Source organism: Alligator sinensis, unplaced genomic scaffold, assembly GCF_000455745.1.
Source record: "Alligator sinensis unplaced genomic scaffold, ASM45574v1 scaffold195_2, whole genome shotgun sequence".
NCBI lineage: Eukaryota > Metazoa > Chordata > Crocodylia > Alligatoridae > Alligator > Alligator sinensis.
In genome coordinates, this window is record NW_005842253.1 from 1,773,707 (window position 1) to 1,791,098 (window position 17,392).

The following is a 17,392-nucleotide window of genomic DNA, read 5'->3' on the forward strand; positions in this document are numbered from 1 at the left end:
TGGTACACTACTGCAGTGGTGTTCAAACTTTTTGGCTGGTAAGCTGGATGGGCAGTCCACAAGGTGGATCCAGTGGGGCCCCATCTGATAGTGTAGAGGGTGGAGGGGAGTAGCCCAGCCCTGATCCAGCTGTATGGTGGAAAGGTGCTTGGTCCAGGCCCAACTTGGGTCGATGGAAGGGAGGGGCCATGACCTGGCCCTCATCAAGCCCTACTGGAGGGAGAGGGGAGGAGGAGTATGGCCTGGCCCTGAACCAGCTGTGCAGGGGGATGCCCAGCCTCATGGGGGGAAGGGGATGTGGCCCAGCCCCAAACTGGCTGGGCAGAGGAAAGGGGGCATGGCTTGGCTCCACAGGGAGATGGAAGGGAGAATGGTCTGGCCCTGTAAGGAGGAGGAGGGTGTGCAGCCTGGCTCCAACCCATCTGTGTGGAAGGAAGGGTGTGCGACTTGGCGCCAATCTGGTTATGCGGGAGGAAGAGTCCTGGCCCAACTCTGACCTGATCTGTAGGGCTTGGGATTTTGGCAGTGAGGAGCGATGGCTGAAACCAGAGTAACTGCCACTGCTCCCCCCGCACCAAATATCCCAAGCCCCGGGGAGCCCCGCAGTCTGGATTCTAAGGCTCCGTAAGCCAGGTTTGGCTCATGGGCTGGAGGTTAAGCACCCTTACTCTATGCCATTTGGGATTCAACAATGCAGATTTATGACAGAGCAACTTTCTATTCCATTTTAAGTAGCACAGGCTGCATACAAGCAGCCATTTTTAGCAGCAGAAAATTTCTACTAGTAGAAATGATTCTGGAAGAGGGAGTAGTATAAGAATTCAGCCTGCAATTGCCCCCTTTGCTGACCCTTGCATCTTCCTAGGACTTAGGGTAATCCTGGTCTAGAGAAGGCAAGGACTCTTCCCATTTCCAGAGGGACTGGAGCAGGATGGCAAAACCCCCTGCCCACTTCTCACACTTGGGATTCCAGTGTGGGAAGAAAGCAGGGGCTTGTGGTGCTGCTCCCCTGCTCAGCTTCCAGAGCCTAGGCGCCAAGTGGGCAAAGCCTCCTACACACTTTACGTTCTGGGGAACCTGGTGTATGAGGAGCTGGAAAGGTGCAGCTGCTCTTCTCTTCTCTTCCCAACTACAGGAGAGGCAAGAGCAGCTCCCCCGCATCCAGTTCTCCAGACTGGGGTGACCCCAGTTTCTGGAAGGTACAAGGGACTTTCCCACAATTCCACTCTTACTGGTCTCTGGGAGGGCTTACGCCACAGGAAAATGTGTAAGTGTTCATTCTCCTGGAAGAAATTCTCCTGGAAATGACTTCTAACTGGCTGTAGTTCAGTTATTTTCTTCCTAGAACTGCCAGTTTTGGTCTGGAAGAAAGAGCATGAACGCTTGTACATTCGTGGTTTCTACCAAGAGAATGGTGAGTCTGGACATGGCTACAGTGATACAAAGAACTGTAGCACAGGCCAGGATTTGACTCAGTGGTAATAGCAATAGTTATCTAATCACTAAAGCTAGTTGCTTACAATCACATGCTCTAATATCTATTTGCTGGGATCATGTTTTTGTTCCTTTGTTCACTATTCTGTGACATTTTTGTGAAACAGTTGGTGCTTGCTCAGATGATAGGAGAAATCAAGCAAACATACGTGTTCACATTTTAAAAAGCGCATCATATATGCAACATTTAGTGTTTGTTATTCTCTACTCAGCATTTGAATGTTGAAAGGTTTCAGTCATCTCATCAGGTCCCAATACTGTGAGATTTATGGGACTGGTCACTCAACAGGAATACAAAATGGTTGATATTTAGTTTACTATTAAAACAACCTGAAAATTGGTCATCTGAAATATCTAGTGACAGTGGTGAAGAAGAAATACTGGGTATATGAAGCCATTTGAAGATGTTACTGTACAGAGAAATCAGCCTTCATGTTGCATACAGGAATTTTTACCATGTTTTCTATTCTTTTGTTACTTCATTATTTGTAATGGGCTAAGGCAATCAACAGTAAAATGGGCAATTTAGAAATCTTAGCCTCCTACTCCTTTCACCTGATATTTGCTGAACTCCCACATTTCTTCAATATTTTATCACTCCCTAGAGAAGTGAGAAGCGTCAGCCATGTGTCTGTAAACATACAGCATCTGGTAGTGATCAACAAAAGATTTTCCTTTCTTTGCCTATATTAAATAAAACAGATTGGAATTCTGCATGATCCTACAGTAATGAGCTAAAAAATCTTTTAAATGATGGCTGATGACTAGAATTCTCCTTAAATTATGCTGATTTTAAAATCCAGTCTCTACTGCAGCCCACTTAAATGCCATGCTTTAGAGATTTTTTTTATCCCCTTAAAAAGGGTTTCTATTTGAACTATAAACACCTTCTCTTTTCTGGTCAACTTACATGTTATGAAATGTACTGTGCTATTATATGAGTTTGGATATTAGGTCCTATCATGCATGCACTGCAGTCCAACTAATCTCATTTTATTAACATGACAAATGGGGCTTATATGTCCTTTTGATATGCATGCATAACTGTTAACAGATATTGCATATGCAGATTGGAGGGAAGACTAGATCATAAGTATGTATTTGTATCCATGTTAGTATTTTTATGCTGTTTATAGATCTGCATATCAAAATATAATAATCAAGCTTGACTAAAAAAAAAGCAGTTCTTTAAAAGGGCGAGGTTCATATGTCTGCTTATTAGAATGTGAAATGCCATTTTTATCTTCTATCACTGTTTTTCTTTCGCTACTGAGCCAGGGACAGCTTGACGGAGCGAAAGTTGTGTTTCTCTGGAGATCAGCACATGCGGACCTTCCGGACAAAAATAACTCATACTATATGTGCAAAAAATAATAATAAAAAGAGCCCCACATAAACACACTGTGGATGTAGAAGCTATAATTTTCACACTTGACTGAACAAGTTACCAGTAAAATAATTTTCCATATGACCATAAACTTTTCCCCATTCTCTAAAAGCTGTACCCATTTCTCCAATATTTCACATAGGGATAGATAGTATGAATGAGGGAAGGCATTGATGAAATGCATTATCAGTCCTGAAAAATCACAGAAACTAGAAGTGTGAACAGAGACCATATATTAAATACTGAAGAGTTGTGATAAAAGCTACTTTAAAATGTACTATATCTAGTACAAAAGAGAAATTATTGAGTAAAAATTTATAACACCAGGTATAAAACCTCTGTCTTACAAAATTACATTTTGAACAAACTATAGAACAGCTGTCACAACTTAAAAGTAATAAATCTTGTGTAATAGAACTTTGTAGCAGGAGAAGCAAAAAAGAAATTGAGCCAATGACGTCATCTTTTATCTGAAGCCTTCTGTACCTAGCAAATGCTTTTCTTCTCTAGTATCAAGTTAAGTTCAATACTAATATAATTTTAATTTCCAGGCAGATATTGCCCTATAATGATAAAATATACCCACTTTAACACTGAAGTTGTCTCAACTATAAATAGAAACTATTTTATTTGGTCATTACATTTACAGATGCATGCAGGCATATTAGTTTGGGATGGGGATTGCATTTAGTTTTATAAACTATGTTATGTTGGTCAGTCCTGGGATAAATGTTTTTCATGAAAAATCCCTTACTTCTATTGTAACACAAAATGGGGAAATAGCTAGTAAGTATTTGAACATTACACTAGAAGTCTTTCCTTATTCCTAACCATACAGACCAATTATAGTCTTCGGGTATGTTCACAGTACAGATATTGAAACATACCTGAGCTAATTTTAAATTAGGTAGATTAAAATGTCTATAGGTTCTAGTAAGAGTATAGCCACAGCAACATGGAAATCATCCCAGTCTAGATGGCCAGGGTTTTAAGGGTCTGGTGGATACTGGAGCCCTTGCTAAAACTTATGCTGTCAATGGCTACTCAAGTTAGATAGTTTAAAACTAGCCTGGGTATTTCTGCATAAATTACAGTTTCAGCTTTGGCTTGTTGGGTAGATCCACTTCTTGAATGGTGGAAGTAACATACCTGAGCAGGTAAGGGTTAGGAAGGGAAGAAAGATAAGTCTCCTGAAGAATTTACTATGGTTCTGTGTTATGAATGTGGTCAGACACAGTCAAGGCAATGGACACTTCTGGATTTAAAAAAGCCCTATGGATCTGTGAATTAGAGCAACTAAATAGTTGGAAAAATTGTTCTTTGCAAGTTTGGAGGCACAAACACCCTTCTGTGACAATGCATATGTGTGGCGATAAAGATCATAGATGATGGGAGATAATAGGATGGTGCTGAGCAGTAGCGTAACGGGCAGGGGCTGGGGTGCAATAGGGCTTTTGTGATCACAGAAGAAATGGAAGTTGCTGCTTCTGCTCTGAGCATCTGGTTGCATCCCTACACTGCTGATGCTGAGCAAAGAGTTTTTATAGCGTGACCTATTGGGCTGTGAAAGAAAAAGCAGCTCCTCGTTTTTGTCATTTAAAAGAGCAAAGAAAGTCCCTCTGAAGATGCACCATATGACAATGCAAGGTGACTATTGTCGGGACCGAGGGTCGGTCTAAGGCTATGGCCAGTAGCCCGGACCATCAGGTGGGGTTTTTCCACGACGGAGTAGAGTTAGGCACGGAAGCGTATTGGTTTTACAAAGAAAGCTTTACTTACACTGCCGATGGTCACAGTGCAGGGAGGAAACTTGCTTGAGTTGCAGTTGCACACAAACAAACACAAGTGAGATCTCTTCCGAACCGCACCGAACCGAGATGAGTCGTTGATGTACGACTCCATGAGCGCTTTGCACGGGGGATGCGTCAAATTTCCACTATGACGGGGAGTGGCTAAGAGCTAATCAGGCCTCTATGTCCTCCTCCAAGACACACGTGGAGTTTGCTAGGCTCCACAGCGCGCTCAGAGTTCCCCACGAGATGGTTGTGGAGTCCTCCAACTTGGGTGGAAACTGCTCTGCCCTTTTGTACGGCTAACGAGCCAATTGCTAGCCGCCACGTAGGAATAATTTAGAATTGACCAATAGTGGGACACTAATTTGCATACGTGTGGCGGGAACTCTTTTGCACCGGGGATTTCTCTCTGCAGCTGAGAAATCCACCGTGCAAAGCAAGCTCCATGTGGCGGGAAAATTCCAATGTGCAGAGGCACTAAAAATCATTGGGCTATGGCAACTATTAGGTCTGATACATGTCTAGTTATTCTAAGTCTCTGTAAAATAAAATAATGTTACAAGTTATTATCATTAAAATATAAAATTCAATATCCAGGAAATACTTTGACTCTGTGTATGCAAAATACCTTAGAAATTATACTTCATAAATGGTGTTGGATCGGTATATTGCCTGCAAATAGCAATAGTTTATTAATACGTGATCTAATTAGAAATGTACAAGTACTAGAGATAAAATGCATAACCTTATGTCTTTTTCATGCCTGAGAAGACTGTTAAGTGAAATAATGTTAACTTACATTTTTACAAAACATTTTTTGTTTTGTTGCTTTAGTTACAGATATAGGCAGATGCTTGTTCATTCAACTGTGGGGATTATTCCAAGTTTTATGGTTTAATGGATCATGAGCATTAACATGTTAATGTCATCTCTGCCACTCAATAAGTAACCTCTTAGAAATGGTTAGTTGTCCCATTTCGTACATATTAAATGGTGAATTTTATATTTTCTATGAACTTTTATCACCTGCATTTCTGCATGTTCTGATGAAGTGAGCTTCAGCCTATGAAAGCTCATGTTTATATCTAAACCTACACACCTACACACTTTGGTTAGTAAAGTGCAAATCTCCTTGCTGTCGCATGCCATTTAAGCATGTATAGTATTAAACGTTGAGGAAGAATGCACCAGGATGGTATATTCCTCATGAAATTATTATCTCTCTGCCTGTAAATGGAGATGTGACATTACTTTAAACCAGGGGTGGGCTAAATATGGCCCATGGGCCAGCTCCACCCTGTGGAGGGACTTTGTCTAGCCCACGGTGGGTCCCTTAGTCCTACCTGGCCCAGATGCTATCTGGCTCATGGTGCATCCTGCTGCCTCCTGGACATGCAGTGGGGCTGGGGTGACCCTGAAGTTGGATTGCTTTTCTAGGAAGCCCAGGCGACAGTGGCTCCTTCTAGCTGCCACCACCACTGGTGCCACCCCATGGTACTGGTGAGGACCCATGCACACAGCCTCAACCCCAACCCACCTTGCACCCACTCTGGACTTGTCCCGGCGAAGTGGACCAGCTCTGGACCAGCCAGAAGTAGGGCACATTCCTGACCCTGGCCCATCCTATGCCTGCTCCAGACTCACTCACCCATGCTAAGCAGTAGCAGCAATGGTGGCAGCTAGGCAGAAGCTGCTGCTCTGCACAGGAGAAAAGCATCCACTTTCCCTTCTGGCTCCAGCCTCCCAGAAGCTGCACCTGGACTGCCCTGTGGCTCCTTTGCGCTGCCACCGCTGCCCTGCTGGGTGGCCTGGAGGCAGCATGCAGAGCAGCAGCTTCTGCCTGGCTGCCACTGCCACTGCTCAGCATGTGTGAGTGAGTCTGGAGCAGGCATTGTGTGGGCAAGGGTCAGGGCTACGTGCTGGTTCTGCCTGGTCTGGAGCTGGTCCACTCCATTGGGGTGAGTTCAGAGTGGGCACCGGGTGGGCTGGGATTGGTTGTGCACAGGTCCCCACATGGATTACATGGATTTAAAGCCTAAAAAGAAAAGGCCATGACCCAGTGAAGACCTTAAGCATATGATTAACAGTATAAATGAATATAAGAAACCTGATTTAAGACCACTGGACAACACATGTTTAATCTAAGCATATGTTGAAGTGTGTTACTGGACTAGAACCAAAACTCATGCCTATGCTCTTGGGATATATGTGAGTCTTTAGAATTTCCCTCTTCACATAAAACTGTTGCTACAGTGTTCTGTTGCCATTGTAGTATCTATTATTTCAAAGTTGACTTTATATTTTTCAGCAGGTCTAAGTGTAACATGATAATCTGTAATGTTACCTGTTACAGAGAAATCATATCAATTTTTATTTGAAAAGAGAACATAGGTGTAATACAAAATTACCTTCTAAAGCTAATTTGTGCTGACCATGCATGGATTTATTTTCCATTCAGCAGTTAACCCTGCAGTGATGCAGTGGGATGTTTTCTGCAAGTAATTATGAAGATCCATAATTTGACTCAGAAATGAAAATATGTACCTAACAGCAATAAGGAACTTCAAAGGTTTTTTCTTTTCTTTTCTCTTCTTTTTTTAAAGGCTTAATCTCATTGCAAACTCATGTGAATGGTTTTTTGGCAGAACCTATTCTTGCCCACAATGACTACCTCAAAAAGTATTTTTTTCTCAAATGGTGAAATAATTATTTGTTGTTTCTGACATGACCTTTGTTTAAATGACTTAATAATATGTTGTACATAAATCACACAGCTTTTACCAGCCTGTTGTGATTCCATTAACAGTTCAGAACTGGATGTCTGCCATGGCCTTTACATAAACATGAAATCCCCTAATGTGGAACAGCAGCATCTGCATAGTACAGAAAAAGAAAGCAATGCCTATGTATTTTAGGCCATATACCAGACTGTTCTAAAATTTAAATTACACCAATACATACACACACTTTAAATGTGTGTCAGTGCTGTATCTGAAGTTTTCAACACTAGAGGCTCCTCCAAATCCTGGTTCCTTCTCTGCTAAAACTGAGCTTTCTAAGGCCAGGACGTTTTTCACCACTTGAAATGTTTCTGGGAGAGGGAGCAGTATTCAAGTGCAACTCAAGTATTCAAGCAAATTCAAGTGCAACTGTCCCCTCTCCCCTGTTCCTTGCACTTTTCTCAGACCAGGGTGATCCCAGTCTGGGGAAAGTGTGTGAGTCAGTGGCTGCTCTATTGTGAGAAGTGGGTGAGAAGCACTCAGCTTCCAGTTCCTGGAAGTCATCTGAGCAGCAGTACAAAGCCCCCAACTGCTGCTCACACTGCTAACTCTGGTCTGAGGAGTGGATGGGGAACAACAGACAGCTGCTTCTCTCCTCCCCTCCTGGTCTGCAGTAAGAGATAAGCAGCTTCCCCCATGCCCTCTTCAAACCATGGTGACCCTGGTCTAGGAAAGGCATGGGAGCCTTTTTCTGCCACTGGATGACTCCTGGGACCAAGGTTGACCTTAGTATCAGGAAGGCATAGGAAGCATTTCCTGGCTGCTCAACTCATCCTGGTCCCTGGGAGGAGTCAAGTGGTGGGGAAATGTACAGGAATTTATTCTCCCAGGAGAAATTCTCCCAGGAGTGAGCTCTGCTGGATTGGAGATGGATTATTTTTCTCCAAAAACCACCATTTTTTTCTGGAAGAAATTGTGTGAATACCTGTACGCTTGTCATTTCTACTGGGAAACTGTGATTTTGCTGGGAGAAGCATAACACCTCTGCATAGCATAAGTACGCTTAGAAATTAATAAAACAGACACTTAGAGAAACATTATGAGAAAACTAAAAATGTGTACTTACAAGTAATTCAATGTGTAAAAAAACCAAACACCATGAATGATATAGATGGCTTTCTGAGGAGGAAAAAAACAACAGTGAAGGTTGTTTATGGCAACCACACTGTACTGTCTGTTCATTCGTGCAATCAACCGCCTAACTTACTGGGTACAGAAAGTCAAATCCTAACCAACATTTGTTGACTGACTCCACAATTCCCTACAGCTTCCCTCATAATTTCACGTCATTTGTCACTTACATTTCCACAGTATTAATACACTCATCCCTTAGTTTTCAGAGGCCCCAATACCGTCAGCTCCAACTGACGTATTGGAACAGTTGATAGTCAGTGCTTCTGAAGCTCATGATATAAGCCTCTAGAGATGGGTATGTGGAGAAAAACAGTACATAATCTTATCACCACCCTTTTTACAGAAGGTATAAACTTACACTGAAAACTACTTCTTAAGTTATACTTTCTTTGCAGTCTAGTGTCAGCACAGTGGCCTAATTAATTCTTGCAGTTTAGATGCTGTGTATTAAACAGGGTGTACTGATCTGTATGGGTGATGTGGGTGATCAATGTTAAAATAGATCAGGCACTTAGAACTAGTTTAAGGAACTATATTGGAACTATGGTTCCTTTTTTTAGAATTTGGAAAGAAATATGAATTAACTTATTTGTCAATTGAAAGTTCATCAAAAAAGTGAGAAATAGTTTATCTCAATAAAGCCATAGAGAAGAGGTTTTCAAACTTTCTTATTGTGTCCCCCCTTTCAGATTTACCACCTGCCTGCATACCCTTACCAGCATGTTTTATATTTTACATCTTAAATGCTAATTATTATTACTACTAAAATTTAAACTGCCATTACCCAGTTTCTCCCATGCAACCCCCACAAAGATGTCTTGGGTACCCAAAGGGGTACTCATACCACAGCTTGGGAACCCCTGCCATACAGGGTGGTTTTTTTTTCGTGGAGCCTGCCCATAGCTCCTGCAGCTGGAAGGGCGGGGGGTGCGAACTGCTGGTGGGCTGAGCGATCCCTGAGCTGCAGGGGGCATGGGGGCATGGGGCCAGGTTGTTCCCTCTGTAGTGGTAGCATCCACTGGAGCTGACGGGTGTGTTGTTAGCAGGCCAGGGCCTGCCCTAGGTTGGAGGCAGCATCCAACCCAATCTGATTGTTTCCTGAGCCCAAGCCCCTGTTCCTATTATCAGCTTTGCTCCAATACTGTGCAGTGTTGCCACAGAAAATTACCTTCAGTGTACACTTAGCATTTCCCTGTTATCAAGATAGACTGCAGTGACTGTTGTTTTGTGGGGATTTGGCTTGAGTCTCAATTTAAAAAAAATATTCCTCCATGGTATGTAGGTCCTCATTCAAAATTGACCTGATGTCATTGAAAATGGCTGCTTGCATTGCCAAACCAAGGTCATCTGCATATACAAATTTGCATGACTGTTGGCAGCATATCGCTTGTGTATATATTAAAGAGCGTTGGTGAGAGTACTGAACATTGTGGCAGCCCACTGCTGAGGAACCAGGGCAAGCTGCCTCTGTTACCCAGGTGGACATGGAGCTGCCTATTACTCAGCATTGTCTATATCAGGTGTAGTGTTTGGTGGCAGAGTATAATCTTTGTGAGCTTCATCATCAATCAGACTTTTAATTCAGACCATATTGTAGGCTGATAACAGATCTACAAAGTCTGCACCAGTCTTGGATTTTTTCTGAAAAACCAGCCTTGATGTGCAATGCAAGGTCCAAAACTTGGTCGCAACAGCTTTGCTTAGGCCGTAATCCTGCTTGTTCATTGGAGATCACTGGTTTGATAAAATATCTGATTCTCCCGAGTTCCAGGAGTGACCCCTGAGGAACTTCATCAATAATTTTGCATTAGCTTGATCCTTCCTCTTTCAACATGGCCTACTACTGTCTGCTCTTAAACTGGTTCATTTTCCATCTTTAATTCTTCCAGTAATCCCCATGTCCCCCTTTTCCAGGCTGGGTAATAATTTTTCATGTGGCACTGTATCAGATATATTATTGAAGTCCAGACAGATTAGATCTACTGCATTTTCCTTATGCAGAAAACATTTTTTTTTATTGAGAAATGGTATCAGTGTAGTTTGACATGTTCTTTGGTAAACACATGCTGCATTTTAGCTCATTTTCTATTTATTGTAGACACTTTATAAAATGCATCTTGCTTTGCTGTGGAGATGCTGCTTCTGTATCATTGCAGACTGTCCACAGACTCCAACTGGAAAAGCTCTTGCCACTGCAAACCCCATTTAGGCTGCCTTGGTACATGCATATGTTTACCACACCCAATGTACAATCACGTGATTCACTTTAAGCTGTGTGATTGAAGATCAGGAGTGGCATGTGCGCACATTCACTGGTACTGGGAGCTGTACCAGAAACCCAGTCTAAGTAACTTGGGGTGGGGATAAAGCTAGCACCCACAAAAATCCTTGCCTCTTACATTTTTCCTGGACCATTATGGTTATAATGTCACTCCAACACTACCAGAACGATTTTTAAGATTTTTTCCGCTAATATTTTCATGCTCTCATGAAAGATGCAGAGAAAGAGAGACAATAAGCAGCAGAGATAGAATAATGCTAACATAAGTCTTCCGAAGCTCCTAGCACAGATGCAAATAAAAGTATATCAAGGAAGGTATTTCATCCTCAAGGAAGATATTTTAAACTAGTTTTGTCTCATTGTGAGAAAGCATCAAGAAAATCATTTTCTTTTTTCTAAGCAACATTTCAAGTTGAAGTCACTAGAAAAAAAGGGAAGAGCAAACTCAGTTATCACCAGTAACTTCATTTATTCTCAGCTACAGTTGAGTTCTATATTCCATGAAGTAGCACCAACCTTCTTCCTTGAGCATCAATGCTCAAGATCCTACCATCCTAGATAGCAGGAGCCCACAGCTCTCACTGAAATCAATGATATTAAGGTGAATGGGAACTGATGGGACTCAATATAATGAAGGAAGTACTCAGGACCTGGTAAAGTGATGGCTTCATGTAATTTCCTTAATATAGTTAGATAAGCTGCTGGTTGGTTTTCAAAGGCAATGTAGCAATTGTCTGTTTCTCATAATTCTGAACATAATGGTCCCCTCTTACACTAGGGGCCTTTAACATGGATTTTTCATGTAACCTGGTAAGTCGTATTATGTTAGCCATCTTTACACTACAGTGCTTTAGAAAAATACATCAGAAAAGGTTCTAGGTCTGCCCAGGCTGAGATGTTCCATTAGACTGAAGAGGTTAAGGCAAGTCCATTTATGTAGCCAGTAGCACATAAGGGAGTGGTATGTCTAGCACCACATGTAGCAGTCTGTGATTCCCTAGCTCACACTCAGCTGGGGTTAGTCTATAATGCATGTCTAGAATGAGGCTTAAGTTTGAACCTGTGAATTCAGAGCAGGATGGCTTACCCTTCTGACACCATGTCTCTCCACATGAATAGATCAATCCCCTAGCAAAGTTTGACAAAAATAAGGATGTAGAAAACTAAATTCACTGTTGGTGAACCAGCAACCCCACCTATTTCAGTGGACTTACCAGATAGTGTGGTCTATGGAGAGACTGTTGGCACTTTACTAATCCTGTTGGTGTGTAGGTATTGCAAATAATTCATTTGCTGTGCACCCATGCTCTTTTGTGGTGTCATTTCATCATTTTTTACAAACCAAACAAGGTCAAGTCAGTTCAGGGCTTGGCTATGAAACTGGGAATAAAAAAACTAGGTGCTTCAAAACAGCTGGCACTGATGGATTTACATGAATCAGTGACTATACACTGAATCAATTCATAGCATGAGAGGGCATTGCATAGTTGAAGAGATAGTACTTCAGAGGAATAATAAAAGAAAGTACAATGGTATTTTTTACAAGAGCAGAGAGGTTTTCCTGTGCCCCATGCCCTTGGGTCAAATTCTGAGCTTTGCTTACATGGTAGTTAAGGGATACACATCTCAACACAAGATTCAGTGAATGGTCATGCATAGTGCCATGATTTGTTTCAAGAACTTGACTTATTTCTTGCAGTACTTACCTTAGAATTACAAATATACATTAACCATTATTAGGGGCAAAACCAAATGCTATACAAAGCAAATTCAACATTTAACATCTCTTAAATTATGCTCAAGACATGTAAAAAAGTTAGAGATCCTGTTTGAATAAGCATCCAAGTGTTTGAATGCCCATCCATATGTATCTGAATCTCTTTAGTCCAGCACAGAATTTACCTTTTTTGCTATTAAAGACACCACAGAATTGTTAATAAATATTGTCATCAACACATACCAGTCTGCGGATCTCTCTTTCACACTCTCTCTTGATCCTGCTGATTTCCTCTTGGTGTAAGTGATAGACACTCCTTATCTCTGCTGCTTTAATTTTGTCAGCTTGTATGACCAAAGTTAAAGCTTCTTCCACTTGCTTTTTAGCCCCCTTTAGCTCTGAAATTTCCTGCTGCATTTTTATTTTCTCCACTTCAAACCCTTTCTTGGCCTCTTCCTTTGCTTCTGTGAGAAGCATTGTTTTAACCTTATCAGGAGCCCCATCTCGTACTGTATTAAGAAGGGCCTGTAGTCTCTGGATTTCATTATCTTTAATTTTTATGACTCTAAGAAGCTCAGCTTCATGTTGTCTCAAAAGTGCTTCTCGAACAGACTGGAGTTCCTTCATTTTTTCTTCATGAAGTTTGGCTTTAAGTTCTGTTACCAAGACTGTGCTTTTATGCTGTTCGTGCTCTTTGATCTGCTTAACTCCCTGGTTTTTCTCCCTTTCCAACTTGCTGACCTAAAAGGAGACAGAAAAAAAGGAGTATTTTTGTAAACAAAATGGTTCCAATACTGGGAATGTCTGTATTCTGTTTCTGGGTACCATTTCACAAAGATGATTGGAGTTGACATTTTACAATTTTGTAGCTTAATGTTATGTGACTGTTCCTCAGAGGGCAACACCAACTATTTTTAAGGCTCTGTACCATACAGAGAACTAGACTTACTGTGTTATGATCCATTATTCAATATTGCGGTAAATGTTCAATTTTTCCAATAGTTCCAAATGCAAATAAGGTCACTGATCTCCTCTGATGTCAAGAAGAAGTATTTATTGTTCAATATAAGCTTGATTATAACAAACACCTTTATGAAAAAAGAGCTTTAAGATCAAGCAATATATAATTTTTGGGAGAGTTTTAGCTAAACAAAATACACACTACAAAATTTTCAGGGCAGAAGACAAGCTCTTCTAATCTTTTATGAAAACATTTTATTTCATTGTTCTAACTTTTGGTTAAAAATAATGCATATTCCAATGAGGAGCATTAAAAAGGTATTATTAAGCAACACTAGCCTTGAAATTCAGCTACATGACTTAATCACTGGGGCTCGCAGCTAATAACCGTCAATTCTATTTGCAACATAAGCACCTCTTTGTGAACACTTCTCGCTTTAGCACCAGTTAGATCTATTGTTTCACACAGCTAATCAGGAAGCACGGATAAGGGTCTGCTTCATAATTTCTGTGTTCAATTAATATCATCATCAAAATCAATTGTGATACAAAATATAACCTTTAAAAGTCAACTATTACCTTCAAGTAGGGCTAGTCTTGCACTCTATACAGTGAAAGTATGCAGGATAAAAATAACACCATCCTCCCCTCTGCCATTTTCTTTTAAATTCATGCCATATGTGCTATAAGGAGTACATGTGTACATGCACGTGCAAATGTGTACAAGAGAAAGATCTAAAAATTTAAATCTTAGCTGACTACCCAAGCATCCTGTGTCTTCAAAACTGTGCTAAAAACATGTGAACAGCCTTTCTTGTAGTATTTTGGCATTTTCACTTCTGATTCCAGCTGGAACCGAGGAGGAGAGAAAAAACATAAAATATATTTTCTTTGAAGTTGATTAATTTGCTCTTAAAAACCATAAATCTGCTCTCTGCTTAATTTTTACGTGAATATTTGGAATTATCCTGATTTATACACCAATTTTCAATCATAGTATTGACTGGTGAATGTGAGTGGAAGCTGCACAGTTAAAAATCACACACATGTCTTTGAAGAACGTATCTACTCTCTTTTGGTGAAATGAAAGCTACAGCAGGCTGGCCATTTTTGATTATTTAAGCAGGATTTTATATGTGCAAATTAGAGCTTATTTTTTGTCAAACAAAATATATGCAGTTTTAGGGTTTTCACCAAAAAAAAATCCCATAAAACAAATCTAGATGAATCATATTGTTTGGGGATGGGCTGAACAGAAATACTTCTGTTTATGAAACCAAATGAAAACATTTTCATTCAAGTCAATTTGATATTAAATCATCCCTTGATTGCAGCTGAAACCACTCTCACCAAAATCTCTTGACAGCCTCGTCACAGCCATTTCTCAGATTTAGCATTTCGTCATCAAGCTTCATGACTCTTTAGCCCCACTTCACCAGAGGTATCATTCTCCTCTTGCAATCCTGTCTTCCCTTGGTTTCTGTGAAAGTTCTCTCTTGGCAATCCTCCTACATCTCTGATCACTCCTTCAGTGTGTCCTCCAAGGGATTTTCCTTATCTTCCTTCAAATTTCTGTGTGGTTTCATAGAACTGTATCTTTGATCCCCTTCTCTTCTCTCTAGAGTATATCTCTGTGTTGACAAATTTCTACTTTTCAAACAGGGATTTTCTGTTCTCTGTCAAAACTTGATTTTTTTTCCTTCTCTTTTTGGCTGCTCAATGTTCCATATAAATCTTACCTTTTCTCCAAAAATCAGTCCGTTTTCCCCCCAAAATAGCTGCCCAATTTCTGTGAAAAAAGCAGGTCTGATTGGATGTTTTAATGTTGCAGAGTGAGAGGCTGCTAAACTTGTTCTTGTGAAATTTCAAAGCGTATAATTAGAACAGTTTATATCTGCATTGTGTCTAAACAATGGAGGACGCACTTTTCACTTCACATCCAAACTGTTGTGTGATTTGGTGATGGACTGTTAAACGGCTGCTGTTACATGAAGTATCTTGCTCTCAGTAATTGCTTAAGAGTTAATACCTGTTAAGCACTTTGAATTATAGGCATTATAAGAAAGCACAGTATTATTATCATGCTTCATATTTTTATACCTTTACAAGAACAAACATATGGAAAATAACAGCATTAGAAGTCTTGCATGTTGTATTTCTCCACAACTATTCCAATTATTCATTAGTTTTCCAGACATGATATCAGATAAAAATCTATTCAAATATCCAAATAAATGTAGGAAATATAAAAGGAAATCTCATAACCAACCTTGATTCCCAATTCCCAATAAAGGGAATTCCCCATCCTAATCACTATGGAGAAATTAGTGCTTTTGTTTTTCTTTTACCTCACCTGCAAGCACATGGAGATTTTGTCTGTTATTAATTACAGCATTAACTAATGGCTGGACACTGTGCTAAATCAACATTTTCAAAGTGCAATGCTTTCCCCTTTAGAATATGAAGAAAAACCAATAAAGCTCATTCAGTTTCTGTTTGTATTGCAGTACTATCTACTGAAATAAAGAAGACATGTAGATAAACAGCTGATAAAAGGAAAATAGTATTTAATTTACTGGTGCAATATTGTCTTTGCTATTGTCAAAATGATAATGTTTTATTACTAGAATGACTGCAGGAATACAGCCCTTAAACTGAGTTATGAGTAGAGGAAAGTAGAGGTAGTTAGGTCAAAAGATGTGGTCATCATGGGTGACCTGAACTTTCCAGACATCTGCTGGGAAGAGCAGTCAGCCAGGTCTGACTGCTCACGTAGGTTCCTAGCCAAGATACAGGACTTCCATCTAACCCAGGAGGTGCACAGCCCCACCAGGGGAGACGCCTTCTTGGATCTGGTGCTGGTCACAGGTGACGACCTCGTGAGGGAGCTGTGGGTGCTCGACCACCGGGGCAACAGTGATCATCGCCTGCTGGAATTCACCATCCAGCGCAAGGTGGCAAAAGCCTGCAGCAAGGCAACAGCCCTGGACTTCAGGAGGGTGGATTTCAATGAGGTAAGAAGAATAGTCAGGGAGGCACTGAGGTCCCAGAGGGGAAGGGAGTCGGGTGTCCAAGAAGAGTGGTCGTTCCTTAAGAAGATGATCCTCCATGCCCAAAGGGAGGTAATCCCAACAAGGATCAAAGGGGGCAAGAGGGCGCAAAAGCCTCCATGGCTCACCAAAAGCATACGGGAACGTCTCCTAGCCAAAAGGGAGGTGTACACCCAGTGGAAGGGAGGGGCCATCACCAGGGAGGACTATACCTCAGTTGCTCGGGGCTGCACGGGGCGTGTTAGAAAGGCTAAGGCAGAGATGGAACTGGGACTAGCTACCTGGATCAAGGACAACAAGAAGTCCTTTTTTAAATACATAGGGGGCAAAAAGAAGGTACCGGGTAACGTGGGGCCTCTGCAAGACATGCTAGGAAATCTGGTGGTCACACCAGACGATGAGGCAAACCTATTTAATGATTTCTTTGCCTCCATTTTCCTGAGCAGGGACCAGATCAGCCCGTCTGCCGGGACCCCCTCAGGCCCCAAGAGAGGTGCACCCAGGCCTAGGGTCAGTCAGGATCTAGTCAGGGAACTTCTGGAGAGACTGGATGTGTTCAGATCACCAGGTCCTGACGGTCTCCACCCCAGAGCGCTGAGGGAATTAGCAGAGGTCATTGTGGGACCCCTGGCATGGCTTTACGAGCACTCGTGGTGCTCTGGTGTGGTGCCAGAGGACTGGAAAAGGGCCAATGTGGTTCCCATTTTCAAAAAAGGGAGGAAGGAGGACCCAGGGAACTATAGGCCAGTTAGTCTTACCTTGATCCTGGGTAAGCTTTTTGAGAGAATTATCCTGG

The 17,392-nt window shown here is 41.4% G+C and overlaps 1 protein-coding gene across 4 annotated transcripts in view; it reads right to left on the reverse strand.

Moving 5' to 3' along the window:
• The window catches only part of JAKMIP3 (Janus kinase and microtubule interacting protein 3), a 93,882-nt gene that overhangs the window by 66,532 nt on the left and 9,958 nt on the right, over positions 1 to 17,392 (reverse strand). For all 4 annotated transcript variants that reach the window (XM_025208815.1, XM_025208814.1, XM_006027583.2 and 1 more), the window contains exon 2: positions 12,830 to 13,327. In XM_025208815.1, the coding sequence (XP_025064600.1) occupies positions 12,830 to 13,327 (498 nt within the window). The remainder of the gene's footprint in view (positions 1 to 12,829; positions 13,328 to 17,392) is intronic.